The sequence below is a fragment of the Ambystoma mexicanum genome, chromosome 1p (genome assembly GCF_040938575.1).
Source record: "Ambystoma mexicanum isolate Mex_15411 chromosome 1p, UKY_AmexF1_1, whole genome shotgun sequence".
Classification (NCBI taxonomy): domain Eukaryota; kingdom Metazoa; phylum Chordata; class Amphibia; order Caudata; family Ambystomatidae; genus Ambystoma; species Ambystoma mexicanum.
Window position 1 is genome coordinate 432,644,277 of NC_090921.1, and position 16,878 is coordinate 432,661,154.

Below are 16,878 nucleotides of genomic sequence, written 5' to 3' on the forward strand. Positions count from 1 at the left end.
TTGAAACAGTATTATGTACAGGCCTTTTGGAGTTTTAGCAGCAAAATAAATTTAATTTACAGGAACATTGTGTTTCATTTTGCAAAGCGCTGCTTCTCCCTCTGTACTCCATCTTTACTTGTCATGGAGCCCACTGGCACATTTTCTGCTGTGTGTGCTCTATTCCACCACATATGCACCATGGGTGGCAGGTTGTGCATCCATCTTTTTGTGTGTTGGAAAATGCGGTTTTGGAGGTTTTGGCCACACAAGAGTTTTGCCGCCATTGTTGCTGTTTCTTGCACCATAAATAGCAAAGTGATGCAGCATAGTATAGCAAAGTGGGTCAATACATCCCACAGCACGATCTGGTCCACAGGTAACCATTTGCCTTACCAGGACTTAAATAATACCTTGCCAGGCACCAATATAATCTAGTATACGAAATATGTTAAACCCAAGATATAATATGAAGCTCCCAAGATCATCAGTGCATATCTTTGTTAAATTGCTGCGCTGTTTTCCCATCCCAAAATGTTGATTAACATAGGTTATATAGCACTTCTTCATAATAAGGGGTTCAATGTTTTTTTATAATGTCCCATTCCTCTGCTTTTTTCTTTAATTGTACAAGTAAGATTCCTTGGGTAGCCTCTTCCAGAGGTTCCATGTCTATTACTTTCAGGAAATCCTTTACCAGCTTCTCTAAACCCAACATTCATTTTTTATTTTTTATTTTTATTGAGTGTATTTGATTTATTACAAACCTTTCACAATTAGCAAATAAAATGTTTTGACAAAGAGATCAAGCATAAATAAAAGAAATCAAACTTAACAAAAACCAAGCACAAAACAACAACCCTTAATAAAATCTAACTTAAAAGAAGCCTCCAAATTTGCACAAGAATTACTTGAAGAGTATTTAAAAAACAAGTTTTGAACAAGTTTTAAAATAAAACGTTACATCTTCTTACTATACCAATTCACTTTTTTGCATTGCATCTTCTTCGAAATGGTCTAGCTTTTTAAGTGTTTGTTCTAAAAATGTGACCGTTACAAAGTTTATTCTTGGGGATCGACAGTCATATATTAAACTCCACCATTTCTCCGAGTCTAGGCCACATAAATCTGTTTAAGTACAGATAAGTTGCTGTTTAAGTACAGATTTCAGAGATCTCTTAGCTTTGTGCAAAATAGCACCAAGTGGCTGAGAGATTCTTCACTTTTTACACAATCTGCCCCATGTGCCTATCTTTTCTTTGGTATATCTTGCCCTTGTTGTTTTATTTCGGAGAACATTCAGTCTAAAACGTAATAATAGATCTCTTTGCTTACGATTTGGGAATTTTCTCAAGTAGTCCGGTATAATGGACAGCACACCGCAATTTGTTTTCTGGAGTGGGAGTTTTTGACAGTGCTCTTTTTGTTTGTGTTTGACCAGTCCTCTGCCCATAGCTTTCTTTTGACAGCTATTGGGTTTTCGGCCAAAGTTTGATTTTCTAGAGTTGACTCTTTTAAAATTCGTTCATTTTCTCTTTTCCAATCTTCAACTACCTTTTCTTCGAAATTGTTGTTTTCACAGAATATTTCGAATAGGGGTGGCATCAAGTTGGTCATTGTTTTTCTATACAACATCAGCTTGTTATAGCGGATGTGTACGTACAAAGCAGTCAGGCCAAGTTCATGGCGAATTACCGTCATTGGTGTCGCTTTCGGTATCGTTAGGATATTTTTCCAGAAAAGCCCTTCCAAGGTATTCCAGATCTCCTCTGGAATGTTCATACAGGTTTCTGCTCCATATGTTAGTGTTGGTATTACTTTGAGCCTGTAGAATGTTATTACCAGTCGGAGGGAAAATTTCCTGTATCTTTTATTGATGATATTCGCTTGCACTGTTGTTTTGTTTTCGTCTTTAGCATCCTTTTCCAGGGCTCTTCATTTTTTGTCCGACTTAATTGGATGCCCAGGTATCTCATTTTATTGCATGGTTTTATTAGCGTTTTGTGCACTGTCCATTCCTCGTTCTTGCTTTTTTTCCATTTTTTTTCTCCATCTTTTGTCACCGAATATCAGTATTTCAGCCTTATCTGCATTTATTTCTAGGCCCTTTTTTTCTATATATTTTTCAACCTGATTTAGAGCTCTTTGTAGACCGATTAGTGTGTGGTCTAATATCAGGTCGTCTGCATATAAGGTCATCCGCGTTGGCTTGCTCCGGGTATCTAACCTAGATCTAGGTTAGATGACGGGAGCATTATTAAATCTTTGATCAAGGTACCTCACCAATACCTCAAGTACATGACAGAAGGACCTACTGACTTGACATTAAGTGACCCCCATTGAGGAGGGGGCACTTTCTTTTTCATTTATTGTGTATTACTTTGTGATATACAACAGCCCTGATTTGAGAAAGGCCGAGGAAGGCCGAAACACGTGTCAAGGGCTAATCATTAAAATGTGTATTCATAAAATCGGGTGCTGGATCTTTTCTTCTTGTGTTTTACATTGTTTTTGACAGGTTTTTTTTTGGGGCTTACCGTCAATCCAGTGAACTGCGACCATAAGAAATGAACTGGGGGGGTATAGGTGCCCACTACCCCCCACCCATTGTTCAGATCAAATAAATTAACATGGAAGAATAACCCTATTTTTCTCATTGAATTAAGAGTCGCCAAACAGACCAGCTGTACCGATAAGCCTGACATTTTTTCATTTGTTAGAATGTAAATTTAAGTTTATAGTTGGCTTTTTGATTTGTTTTACAGTAACTTTCATGAGTCTTCGTGATAGATGTGCTAGGTGTTGGGGCTAATGGTATAGCAAAAGTCTGCTTTTCAACAGTCGCAACTAGTGCATGTACCTTGCTCCGAGTTCATTTGTTCGCACATCGGCAAACACTCGGCGAACACTCCGCTCCGCGTCTGTGAGTAGTCTTTATGGTTCCAGTAGTAGAAACAAAGGACAGACTCCAACAGGGGGCTTCCTTCCTTCAGGGTAAGAGTAACAGAGCTTCTCCTTCTCCACTGCCAAACACTCGGCAAACACTCCCCCCCAACATTCTCATTACATAATACACAAGTACATTAAATCATTAATTTTGTTACAGAAATAATGCTTAATCAAATGAATTTCTGTTATATATATTTTTTTAAATGTATATATTTTCTTAGTGTATGCAGCTTTAAGTATGCTGTTTAAAGTGGTATGCTTTGTTGAAAACTCTGTTTGCCTCGGAGATGAACTTGAAGTGTTATTGTTGTATGCGTAAGGCAACAGCTCCCTCTAGCGCTGAAAGCAAAACTGGCAAGGCGTCTTCAGACAAACATACATCTGGCCTTTTCTTATAGTATGATATTCTTGGGTCAGTATATAAAAAGACTAAATTATAGTGAAGCGTCTGCATCCCCCTGAAATGACTGCTAAATATTCACCATCATGGTTAAGTGCTGCTCCTCAGTGACTTGAAGTGCACAATCTGCGCGTGCGGCCTTGCAGCTTTTCCAGAATTGGAGATCGAGAGGAGCCAAAAGTAAAACTGCGGCGAGCATCACTGCATAATGCAGGGTTGCTTTGTTGCATTTGAGCTCCGAATTCTTGCATGCCAGGTAAAAGCAGGCAGTTCATTGACTGGCACCCTGCAGTGTCACGTGGCTTGATAACCGGTCTAAATGCCCTGTGTTGGCTATAGATTAGGCTTGCTCATTTGCAGCCTGCGTCTTGCACTGTTACTTTTCAGCCAAGGGCAGGCTGCTCTTTATTGTGATTTGTAACACGCTCTGCTGCCATTTTCATGGTCTCTAGGCGATCTGGCTGATCTGAAAAGGAAGTGGGGCCGGGTGGGCATTGTGGGATTGAGAGGAAGAAGCGCAAGAGAGCTTTGATGTGCTGTTGGTTTTGTTTTCTGTTGGATGGTGTGGAGTGTGCAGGTTGTGATGATGATGATGATGATGATAGGTTTGTGTTCTATTGGCAGACATGGGCGTGGACATTATATTGGGTTTTATAGTGTGCTCTGCAGCCACTCTCGTGGTATTCTGGGACTTTGGTAAATCTGGAAGAGCATATTACTGACATGCGTTACCTGCAGTACCTCAAAGCTGCTGCAGGCTTGCTGCTTAGAACTCCCGATGAATGCCACTTCAATGTTTGGGTTTTGTTGACAACATTTTGAAAACTAAATTTGAGCAACTTAAATTTGGTTGTGGGGGGATATTTATATTGCAACAATAAAGGTCAACCAACGTTACCACTTTCAAATGTGTGTCAATGAAACAACGTAGAATCTTTTGTTGCAGGGAGAGAGGGTAGGGGATAGCCTAGCCGGGACGTGAAGAGAATAAGCATTTTGGTGCATTTAGGATGTAACCAGCTGCTACCCACCTTCCCCTCTTACTATGTTCTCATCTGCCACACCAAGCATCAACTCAGCTGCAGCCTCCTCGATGGAAAGTACCTGTAACCTAATGCTTGCAGTTTTGTAGTACTATGAATAACCCTGTTTATTGTTACCCACATCACTGGTTCTAATTTTATCGGCCCCAGAAGGATGCTACACAACTGGATATTAATCTGTGTTCTGCAGGTGGTTTTCAGGATTTTGCAGCTCTGGTGGTGGTGCATTAACCTACTGTTATTTTACCTGGGAAAACGATGTAGTGACAAGGGAAATTTGGCAGTGGCCAGAATGCTTAAAAATGTATTAAAAATGCAGCTACTACAGTAAGTGTAGGATGCACGGTCTATTTTCTTAGGGTATGATTTACTTTTTTGAGGGCAACACCTTCTTTTAATTGGGCAAACCGTGTTTAAAGGTGGTAGGCCAGGGGTTTGTGTTCAGCTTTGCCTCCGCCCCAATTGGCCCTCGCCACCCCTTGCGCAGGGATCTATAGAGCTCTCCTAGAGGGACAATAGCTGGCTTTTCCAGGTTTTAGTTATTTGTTGAGGAAAGCTCCAGGTGAAGGAGGGAGTTTGGCGTCAAGCAGGCAGCCTGTTGACTCTCGTGCCATCGAGGAAAAGTTAGTTTTCTGTCAGTTAAGCATAGAGTTCAAATAAAGCTGTTCCATTCATCCAATCCATTTTCTTTTGAAGGATCCGCTTTGCCTGACTTGACTGAACAATTTTCACCACCCGAAAATGGACCACCGATTCTGCTGAAGTTACTCGACGCCATTGAAAAAAGAGGTACAGTAACACAACTAGCTGCGAGTGTTGGTGGGGGTTGGGAGGGGGAATGAGGTTGGTAAGGGTGCTTCCTGTCCATTGCTTCTGTTCCCTGGACCTGCTTTTGGGGTTCTGTTGTAACTACGTTTCAGTGATAACGAAGGTCCTTTAAAGTGTTCTATTGTCACGGCCAGGCCAGCAGGGAAAGCTTTGACATGGAGAGACTGGTTTCAGGTATAGAGGGCTAGAAGTCAAACGTCAGTAAACACTATACCACTCATTCCCACACGCCTGACGACCCGAGCCTTTTCTAATAAATGGACTAAAACCTGCCGTGGTAAATTCAAAGTCTACCTAGAATAAGCTGAGCCCGCCGCCGCCACCACTGCTGAAGGAAGTCCCTCGCGGGAGTGCCCCGTCGCACTTGCCAACACACGGCAGCATGTTGTACTTTTTAAGTTATGAGCGCATCTTCAGGTACAGTGAAAACGGAAGTCCCCGTTTATAAAGTCCATTTAGGGCAAGAGAGCCTGTGCCTAGTGGTTTTGGTGCCGCTGTTGAAGGTGACGCAGCAAGCCCCAGGTCAGCCATTCAGGTGCCCCAGGTCGGCTGTGCAACACTCTAGGCTGTTTCATAACCCCATTGAATAACAGGAGGTCTCTGACGGCGAAGTAACTCGTCACCTAGACAATTAGGACGGGTAATGTGAAGACAGATGTATTGCGCACACACACTTCTTTTTATATGTGAATGTTTAAATGTGCATGTTGTGATACCCCCGCTAAATAGAATGGTAACTGCCTTACCCTCAGCACATGTGCAAATCGAATGTCTTATGCACACTCATCTTTGTGTACATCGTTTATTGTAGGCTTACTGCATACACCATCTCTCTGAATCCAAGGTTTGTATGTCCCAGTTCAGACTGACGAGATTGCTCTGAGAACTATGCTTTAGACGTGGCAGGCTTGCAGAACCTCCGCACACCCATTTACGTCCGTTTACATTGTCTAGGCGTGCTGGAGAAAACAATCGCCTTTGCCTAATGCATGCAAACCCTTCGTTCATTCTGCACGTTTAAATTTGCATGACCGACTGTCCGATGTGAAGCGACACACATCACGCATCATGGGAGGCTTTGAGGTCCACGTAGCACATAATAGCTACATGAAATGATAAACAGTTGAGCCTGCCGAGGTTATTACCTAAACAGGGGAAGGATTAAAACGGGTCTTCCTCTTCGTGTCTGATTATTACTTGTGTAAATAGCGTTGAGTGACAGAGCAAACTAACCCACGCTTTCCACAGGTCTGGACTCCGAGCTGCTGTACAGGACGTCTGGCGGCCAGTCTGGCTCTGAGCTGAGGCAAGCGCTGAGATCCGGTAAGAACCAGTTTTTTATTGAGGAAAATCCAGCCCGATCAGGTGGTCGAGATTAGCCGGTGCGTGGGCCCATCGCCGCTGCAAAGCCGGCGCTAATGGTATCCAGGGCCGCGTTGGGCTCCGCTGTGGAGCGCAGTCGGTCATTTTGTGATTCAGCGCGAAAAAAGAGCTCGCTGTTACGTTTTGCCATTCTAGAGGGATTTTTTTCTCTCAATATTTTGATTCTCCGAAACGACGTTTAAACGAGCATTGGCAATGCCAACAGATTGGGCTTGCATGTAAACACACTTGCCAGGCACCGCCGTGGGTGCATTAACTACCCATTAACGGTAGCAGGTGCAACATTGTGCAAGTATCTGGGTATCTAATATCAGTGCTTTGCAAATGCCTAATAGTTCTACAGTTGGCAAAACTGTTGGCGTTGCCAATGCTTGTTTTTAACAGGACTTCAGTGAAGGACGCGCACAGGGCTTATAAATAGTGGCGGAAGGCAGACCTGGTAAGTCCTTTTTATTTACTCCAGTAGCTTTACAACTCCAGTTCGTCATTAATTTTCAGGAGGCTGCTTTGAGAACACACTAGCAGGCACTTCCAGTGCAAAGTTTTGATGGGTAAAGTGTTCCCATGAGAAGGTGTTTTGGGCGAGGAGGGGTAGGAACTGGGTGGGAGTGGCCATAGGGATTAGCATGACCATGGGCATGGGTGGGAAAATAACCAAACGCCACCTACAAGCTTTGTGTCCCTCCTACACCTTTTCTCCCTATCTGTACTCTAATGCAGTAGTTTCAGCTTTAGGTGGCGCTAAAGTGCCACCTAATAGTCCATACTAAAGATGATCCTTCCCTGGCTTTGTGTTCCTCCACTTTGAATGGCCAATGGAAGTATGTAGAATATTTTTGGGCTGTAAAGGATGAATATTTTTGCATGCAAAGCTGCACTTTTCACGCTAGGCCATACGTGCCGCTGAAGAACAACTATTAAAAGTGATTGTAACAATTGTGAAGCATACCGTTTAACATTTGCCAACCACAGGTTCGATTTTCCCGAGTCCGTGCTTAGAAACCTCCTGGGTATTTAGCGTTTTATAAAAAACCTATCATATCATAGTGAAGAGGGGGATTTTGCATCGAGGGAGAGGCCATTTCCTCCCTCATCCCCGATTTGACTTGAATGTTTAGGCAGAAGTAAAACAAATAGTCAAATATGAACACTTGGGATGAACATCGAAATGATTGTGAAAATAGGGAGAGTTGGCCAATATAGTATGATGGGGAAACCCACTTTGGCCTGGTCAGTGCAGAAGGAAAACCTACTATAAATTATTAGACCTATCTGGAATCCGCCAGGATCATTTTGTATTCGGAATGGTCCATTCTCATGGTGGTTTTATAGTTCATCACCAACGTATGCATTTCCGGTGATGAGCAGATATGTGCCTCTGAGCAGGCATGGGGCCTTAGGGCAAGGATAGGCCTCAAATCATTATAATGGAGATGGAAAGTCGGCTATAATGCAGGAAAGTACTACACTTATGAACCTGCAATGCTTTGTGTTAAAGTGCATATTGTATACAAAATAGCACTTTCTTTTCTTGATTAATAACTGAAGTGATTTCATAAATGAAATATTGACTGCAGTTTCAGGTCATGGTTAAAGTCTATGGACTCCTCGGTAGGCCACCACGAACTGGTGTTTTAGAACACACCCCAGGTAGAAACATTAACATGCCAGCCTCCTGAAATATATGAATCATCATCAAAGAAAGTTTATTTCGTACATTGTATCCATAAAACCTACATCAAAACAGTACACAAACGAGCAAAAGTACATGCGTAGTACAAAGATAAAACTACAATACTTTTCATCAAACCAGTTCTAATTCTCAGAGCTGCCCTGGAATATGATTGCAGAATCCATGCCTCTAAGGGAATGTCCGCCATTAAGATATAGTACATTGCAGGTCTACACTGTGTACAATTAACACTCTTCAGCAATGGAGTCAACTTCTGTTGGCTAACGTTAGCATAAACTGTTAAAAAAAACAAGAAATTTAATGGAGCATTGCATAGTGCACAATTTAGATTACACATTGATGAAGTTGAACATTTGGGGTGTTTTTCCTTTAAGGGACATAACATGAAACCAAGCTCTTAGTTGTGGTCTGTAACCAAAGGCCCCAAACCAACAGAACAGAAGGGCCTACTGGGAAATGACCTGCCAGCATTCAGCAATCTGCACTCTGAAAAGGGACCTTTTTAGGCAGACTATCTGTATGTCTTTCTGCAGTAGAAATCTAGAGAAAGCCAAAACAATGTAACCCAAGTGCAGATTCGAAAAGCACATCACATTGCTGGTTGAGACATGAATGCAGCATTCTTCACTGAAACGTGTCACCCGTCAAATGGGGGTGAACTGTGACAAACAATTCAGACCCACCTTTCAGCAGAAAAACCAACAGCAGATAATTACAAGTGTAATTTATTAGACGGGAAAACAACCCTGTAATATCAGTACAAAAGCAAAGTGATTCCCAATCAGTAAACCACACCATATGTCAAGTAACCAAGGCTGATGTTTGAAAATGCAATATGTGGGTTCTTCTCAGCCAAGTACAAATGGTCGGTCTCTGGGCAAAACCCATATATGGATTCCTTCACTGCCAGCCTGGTTTGTGGATCCCAACAGGTTACAACTGCAATAAAATGTGGCTTGCCTGAAGGGTGTTGAAAACCAAGTTTTCCCCAGACCTGCAGATTCTGAAGGCTGGGCTCTGTGCAGGACAAATGGCCCTAGCTGGTGCATGACTGGAATGTAGGGGGAGGTGTGAAAACAGGAGCTGCAATCAAGGCGGAACTCGTAGTAAATACAGGAAAATAGAAGCATTTCAGATCAAAAGGTGGCCCCCTTCAGATAAAGACTGGATGCCAGATGTGGGGAGGCGGATCTCTGTGTTGGCCATCCCAGGTATTTACGATCTGCCACCTACACTTCAAACAACAAAGAGGCTAATAACACTGGCCAAGAGAGGCAAATGGCCTGGAGGACAAGAGAACTCCAATTTGTAGAACATGAAGATTTGCTATTAATTTTAAAGGACTATTATCATTTCAGCATTTTTCTCAGAAACCAGAAGTCTTACTTCCTTGATTGGTGTGCCATTTTTTTTCTTAGATACTTTCAAGGCAATTTTGTTGAAATAAAATGCATTCTACCTGCGACTTTGTAATGGCAAGCTAAAAGGTGTTCATTGCTGCTCTGAACCTGCCCTGTATTTAAGAGTTGGCGAACTTGTGGAGGGTAACATTAGAAATGTGAAGTTAATGACATGTTCATAATTATTATGCTTTTGGTGTTATGGGCAGAAAAGTGCCAGATAGCAACATAGTGCGGTCCTGGGGGTCATTTTATCAAATTCCCCATGCGTAGCTGAAGAAGAATATACGTATATTATGGCCGTTAACAGTAAATTGTGAATTTTGGCTACAAAACGAAGTTCTGCCAAAGAAGTCGACTTAAAAACAAAAGAGGATTTCAAAGGGAGGTTGCCATATGTCAGTTCCAGACTCTTCAGTAGGGAGAGGCTAGATTTGGGAGGAGATAGAAGGGTAACTGGCCAATCCTCAGGGAACTCCCCAATGCTGTGAACCTGGTGTCCTCACATGTATATAGAGTGGATGCACTTTAAGGGAAGGGATGGAGCTGGTAAATTTACCATTAGACAGCTGCTAAAACTTACCATCAGACAGCCACAAGAAAACACCAAGAGCTTTGCTGTGAGTGCATCTGGGTGGAGCTGTCAATTTCTGGGAAGGCCTAAAAGCTGTCTGGGTTCTATGTTGGAGAGCTGGGGACCATCCTCGAGTGGAGTGATCAGACCCCCTGCTCTGTTCTTCCCGAAGGTCCTGAAATGCAGCTGGCTTTCCTGAACTTTAAACAGCAGTATTCAATCTAAGTAGACTTGAACCCTTCGCTGGGTGAATCTGCTGGCCTTAAATCCTTTCCATTTATAGTGGGCACATGGGGCAACAGGGACGTTGTAAATCCTTAGCTAAAAATATTAATTTAATTAATTCCTCTTGGCAGAACACCACAGGGTGATTTTTGTTAATGTTCATTCAAAATTAATAAAGCTAATTTCCAGTGTGTGCTGAAAACTATAGACTGTAATGTAATTGGGTGATCCTATTTTTCTTGTAAACCCAGACTTCGTTTAGGGATAGGGGTGTCTTTGTGTATAAACTAAAACATCCCTAAACTGCCAGCTTGCCCATTTAAGTGAAAGGGGTCTGAAATCCCAAATTCTTAGCTTACACAACAGAGGCCTTGAAGTGGGGGGTGGGGTCTGTTAATCCAAATTCGTAAATCGACCCGATTTTTCTGTCTGACTCCCCAACACAGACCAAAGCTGGGGGAGGGGGGGGTTTTCTGAAAAACCCACTGCTAAATCACCTTATGTTAATTTACTGCTATTTTTTATTTTTATTTATTGCATTTGATTTTACGCCCAAACCCTTGGGTATCACGGCGTAGGTTACATATATCTTTTTCATGCCAGGGTTACATACATTTTGTTTTACGGAGATGGTACAATAATATATACAGCTTGGTTATCATTTGACATTGCGGTTAGCTAGTGATACTGAGAGGGGTGATCCAAGCCATTGAAGAGTTAGTGCAGGAGTATTATTTGTTGAATAGCCATGTTTTGAGTTGTTTTTTAAACTTAGTTAAGGAGGTTTCGTTGGACAGGTGAGGGGGGAGTGAGTTCCAGATGCGGGGGGCTGCAATGGGGAAGCTGGCGTTACCTGCTCTTGTGGTGGTGAAGCGTGGGATGATTAACTGGGTGTTAACATAGGATCTGAGTGTTCTGGGCCGGGCGTGTAATGCAGCTATTGAGGTACGTGGGAGCAGCATCAAATAAGAATTTGTGGGTGGGGATTAGTGTTTTGCACGAGTATTCGTGCGTGCACTGGGAGCCAGTGTGTCTCTCTTCTGTGTTGTGTGATGTGTTCACTTCTCTTGATGCCCAGTGGTGCTCCAAGGGCTTTATATTTGTTGGAGTTTGGTTAGGTTTTATTTTGAAGTGACTAACAACAAGATGTTGCAATAGTCTATTTTGGTTGGCATGAGGGCTCTAGCCAGAGTTAGGCAGTTGTCCGTAGATAGGAGATGCCTGCTTAGAGTGATGAGTTTGGCGGTGTAGGCCGTTGAGGAGGCGAGAGCGCTAATGTTGTTGTTCATGGTGAGGTTTGAGTCGAGGTGTACTCCTAGTGTTTTGACTTTGTGGGAGATGGTGATGGGTGTGCCATCACTATGGAGGTGTAGTCTGGGTGGAGTTTGCCGAGTCTGGTCGGGGAACCGATTATGAGGATCTCAGTCTTTTCTCCATTAAGGCACAGGCTGTTATTCACCAATCAGTTTTGGATATGGGAATAGATGGTGTGGATGGTGGCCGTGTCCTGTTCCAGGTTGCCTGTGATGGGGATGAGGATCTGTGTATCAGCAAAGTTTATGTAAATTACTCCCATAGCATCAAGTGCAGCAAAGAGTAATTTGGTGTAAGCATTCTATAGAGGTGGGAGAGAGGAGCCTTGTGGTACAAAAGGGTTTGGCATGGTTTGTAATGATCGACCAAATCAAACGCTGCTGAGAGGTCTAAGAGTAGTAGGATGCACAATTTACCGAAGTCCCTGATAGTTTCCATCTGGTTTTTCAGATCCAGGAGGGCGGTTTCAGTGCTGTGGTTGGGGCAGAAGCCTTATTGTCTTTCCCCTAGTAGGTGGTTTTGTTCAAGGTGTGATTTGTACCTGGGTATAGGCTATTCTGTCAATGATTTTGAGGAGAAATGGCACTGTTGTTGTTGGCCTGTAGTAAGTGGGGATAGTTTGGTCTAGCGAAGGTCTTTTGAGTAGGGGTGTGACCCATGCTACTTTTATGGATGCTGGTATTTCGCTGGAATTAAAGGACTCATTCACAAAGCTGGTGATGGTGGGTGCTAGTGTGGAGGAGTAGTCTTTAACAACTTTAGCTGGAGTACTGTCGCCTTTACAGTTGGAAGGCTTGAGTGAAGCTATAGTTTTGAGGACTTGTTCAGAGGTTACTTGTGTAAAGTGGAATTCTGGTACGTCAGAGCTAGTGGTCATGGTTGGATGGTGGCGGGGGGGGCGAGGAGGTGAGCTCTAGTATAATTTTTTGCGAGGCTATTTTATTTTGGAGCGTGGTCACTTTAGAGTTTAGTGTCCTGAATGGTGGTGCACCAGGCTTTGCTGGGGATTATAGGGCTGGTGGGTGGGATGGATAGGGGATTCTAGTTCTCTAATAATAGTAAAAGGCTCTTTGATATTGGAGGTTGCGGCCGCTATACGGTCATGAAGGGATTCCGCTTTGTGGGAGAGTACACTAAGTTTGTAAGTTTTAGATATTTGTTGTAGTTTGGTTTGAAGTTCTGGGGAGTTGTTTTTCCAGGTTAGGTGTTCTAATGCTCTTTTTTTCTCTTCTAAGTTCTATGAGTTTATTGTTGAACCAGGGGGTGTTGCGTTTAGGTTTGGGTACTTTGGTTTTGAGGGGGGCTACTTCGTCAACTGCTAATTTTAGGCATTGGTGGTAGTGTATAACAATACTCTGATTTAATGATGTCTTGTGGTTTAGAGTGGAGTAGGTTCTTGAGAACTGGGTTTAACTTCTCAGGGGTGAGCTTGCGCGCAATTCTGACCTGGATGGGTAGTGGATTACAGGTTTTGGTAGAGTGATAGATATCTAGGTTTATTTTGAAATTAATAAGGCAGTGGGCGGACCAGTGCACATTGAGGACATCTATTATGGATACTGTGGTATTAAGGGTGGGTATCCAGTCGAGGATTCTGCCTTTGGAGTGGGTGGGGGTGTTCACTATTTGGGAGAATTGCATCTCCTGGAACGTCTTTTGGCATGCTGCCACTTTGCTGTCCACTGGTTCATTGTAGCCTAGATTGCGATCCCCTAGTAGGATATATTTAGTTTTAGGTTTTAGTAGAGGTGTAATTAGTAGGGGTAGGTCTATGTTTGGTTTACTTGGGGCGCTTGCTAGCCTTTTAAGCATGCAGGAAAACTGATTGTGCAGCATTGCAAATGTGAAGTGATTTTATTCAGGGACCAGTATTGATGATCATTTGTTTTGAATTTTGTATACAGTAAAATATTATTTTGAGTTTTCCCAACCAAACTGTTATTTATGTAGCAAGAACTTTGTGTTGTGCCACGGATAAAGTGGTATGTGACATTTTAGTGCAATTTTCTATTACCCATCATCCAAATAAATACAACATATATTTTCTGTCCCCTAGCCAGGATCTTTGTTCATTGGTAGCTCAGGGGGGTGGATCCAAGAGTTGTGATGTGCATCAGAAATAGGTCTGAATAAAGAATTAACATTAAACAGTTTATTGTGTAACACCTAGATTGGGGAGTGAAGGAACTCTGTGTTGAGGGTGGCCTCTCAATAAACTGAATTTGAATTTGGGGCTTGTCCATGATCTGGCTGGCTATTTTTGACTCCTGTCAAATGCACTGTGACAGATTATTCATTTTGATGTAATTGCATGAAGGTGGAGGGAAAGTCATCTTTGCTTTGTTAAAGTACAGTGAGGACTTAAACCCTGAGTTCCAGTGTGGTCTATAGGTGATAAATTAAGATTAAGTACTGATTTTTGATTTGGCATTGTGAGTGGAAATTAAGTGGGATCAGTGTGATTGTTGCCCCTGTGCAAAGAAAATTCTACAAAAATTGCAAAATGATACCAGGAAACATTTCCTTACTAATCTGTTCATTTGTGGTGAGTGGACAGAGGCGAATGAAAGGAGCTTGCAAGCTAAAATGATGCAAGATGTCACATCAGAAGGAATTGACCTTTGGTGTCAAGGTGGGATATGGCACAAAGTATTAGAGGCATTTTATATGACCCGACATGTTCAAGAAGAACTGAGTCAAATGGCTCAGCTCACAGCTTATCTATACTTCCACTTGCAGGTAGTGAAAGAGCGAGTGCAGAAGTGAGGCCTGTGCGCAGATCCAGACTGACATTCTAAATGAGGCGCAGAAAGAACTGAAACAATTAGGTCAAGCACAGCAGAACCATATTTTCAAGTTAAAACAAGAAAGTCTCATGGAACACCTACAAAAACAGAGTTCAAAGCCCAGCAGGAAGGGAGTGCAGAGCGTGAAACATAGCTTTCTGCACTGCAAGATGCACATAAAGGGAGTGTGGAAAATTGGAGCACACTGCAGCGTAATGTAAATGCTCAGACTAGTTATAATAGAGGGCTGTTAGATGACAAAGGAGTTGAAAAATGAAAACAGTCAGTTAATTATAAAAGGGATTGATTCACGGCAGTAATATCTTATTGTTTGCATTTAGAATACTTTTAGAATTTGGTCAAAGGAAAAAGTTATTAGAACAAACATGAGACCACAAATATTCTTAAGCAGGCAAATACTTTTGTATCTGCTCAGCCGAGTCATTCAGTATATCGGGCTAAGCCAAAGTCAATGGGCTAAATTCTTATATGGGATGAAGCACTACTGGTGGGCAAGTAGAAAAGTCTTTGCACAATGTTTTGTAGAAAAGAAGAATCAAATGTAGGGCCACAAGCTTTTTAAACGTGAGTAGTAGATGATGCAGTAGTTCTCTCAGACTTTACAGTACCTTTTTGTATTGAAGAAAATGTGCAGCTGATTACTACTGTTCCTGGGCCTCAATCCTGGGGTCAAGAGGGAGGACTTCTGGGGACTCCTGCTCTGCAATGGGACGGTCACCGCTCACAACCGGCAATCTTTCAAACAAGTGGCACTTCAGTGTTTCAGCTCCTCGGGAATACCGCAAATAGCAACACTGGTTTCTGGTTGTCGAGATGGCCTTTTCTTGCTTCTGGTGTCCCGCACTCTGTTGAGGGGACTCGGGCTCGGTCAGTCTTGCTTCCTGGGAGTCCGGAGGATCTTCCTGGAGCTCTTGGCCAACTTAAAAGCAAGGGACACTATCTTGTGCTCCTCTCCCTGGCGTTTCAGTTTCCAGCAGCAACTCTGTGGCAATGCAACTAGCTCAGAGAATGTCCAGGTGGCTTACTTTGGAGTTGATTGGTCCCATTAACTCAAGGGGAGAAGTCGTCCTTGCAGGGGCTTCTCTGTCAATACGAATTTGGAATTTCAGCACAGCAGCCAGGGTTTCACTGGGCAAACCAACGGTCCAGGAGTTGCAGCAGGCGTCCTCTTCAAGTTCTTCTTCTGTTCCTTCTTCCAGTGGTCGACTCTGCCTTCCAAGCCAAAAACCTCGCCTTTTATTCAGTTGTCTCCCATTGATTCCAGTCTGTCAGTCACCCAGCAGGGTGTCTGTCCTTTCTGGACAGTCAGCCGGCCAATTGTCATGTGTGCATTTGGGTCTTCTAGGAGACTTAAGAACAGGGAGTTTTGGGCACATCTCTCACTCCTGCCTACCACAGACACCCTGGAGCCAGAGGCGGGCTTCACTTGTGAATCCCGCCAAAGAGAAAGTGAACAATGGGACCAAACCTCGTTTGGTGTGCAGAGTAAATCTCAAGATGGACCTTTCCACAAAGAAATGACGAAAAAAGAAGACCGGGCCATTTTGACAAAAATTGCACCCTTGGGTGTTTTACTGCAGCTGCGAACGACTATGCATGATTTTCACGACCACAGGAGCCTAGATTGAGTGATTGAACATGCCACCAGGGTCTATGAGGCCCAGAAGCCCACTGAGCGCAAAAACATCCCCAAAGCCCCCCACCATCTAACATCCCTGCTGCAAAGGTGACAGAGGTGAAAACTACACTTCCATTGGATCTGCAGATGGGGTGGGGGCCTAGAAATACTCCTTCTGCCAACATGCAGAATGAAAGGCAGAGGAGACCCTCTGACCCAGCCCAATCTAAGGGTAGTCTGGCAGGATCTCAGACCAATGACCCCTCTGACCCTTCCACCTATATAAGCCCTAGGTACAAGCGTACAAACCAATCGTGGGGTATATACGGCCCAAGGGGGGGGGGGGTCAATCAGTAGGTACTGCCATGGAAACATTCCCTCCAAACTTCCCTCAGGAGAGAAGCATCACTCCACCTCCCAATCTGAGCCTTTTCCTCAGATATCCCCCAAACCAGAACTTCCAAACTAATATTCCTCTCTCCCCCGGTTCCAGGACAATATACCCTTGAACCCGGGAGAAGGGAGTTTCAGAATGGAAAATTATTGGGGAAATTTTCGGTACCCAAGCTACTCCGGGAGAAGGTACAGTTATCCTTTTCGAGAGTAGCAGAGGTTTGACTCGACACCTCCCTGCTAGCAAAAAAAAGGTTTTGCAGCTGGAGCGA

At 43.2% G+C, this 16,878-nt stretch overlaps 1 protein-coding gene across 1 annotated transcript in view; it reads left to right on the forward strand.

Moving 5' to 3' along the window:
* Window positions 1-16,878, forward strand: part of PIK3R2 (phosphoinositide-3-kinase regulatory subunit 2) — a 486,396-nt gene that overhangs the window by 278,592 nt on the left and 190,926 nt on the right. The window contains exons 3-4 of the mRNA XM_069649253.1: window positions 5,068-5,160; window positions 6,448-6,522. Coding sequence (XP_069505354.1) covers window positions 5,068-5,160; window positions 6,448-6,522 — 168 coding nt within the window. The remainder of the gene's footprint in view (window positions 1-5,067; window positions 5,161-6,447; window positions 6,523-16,878) is intronic.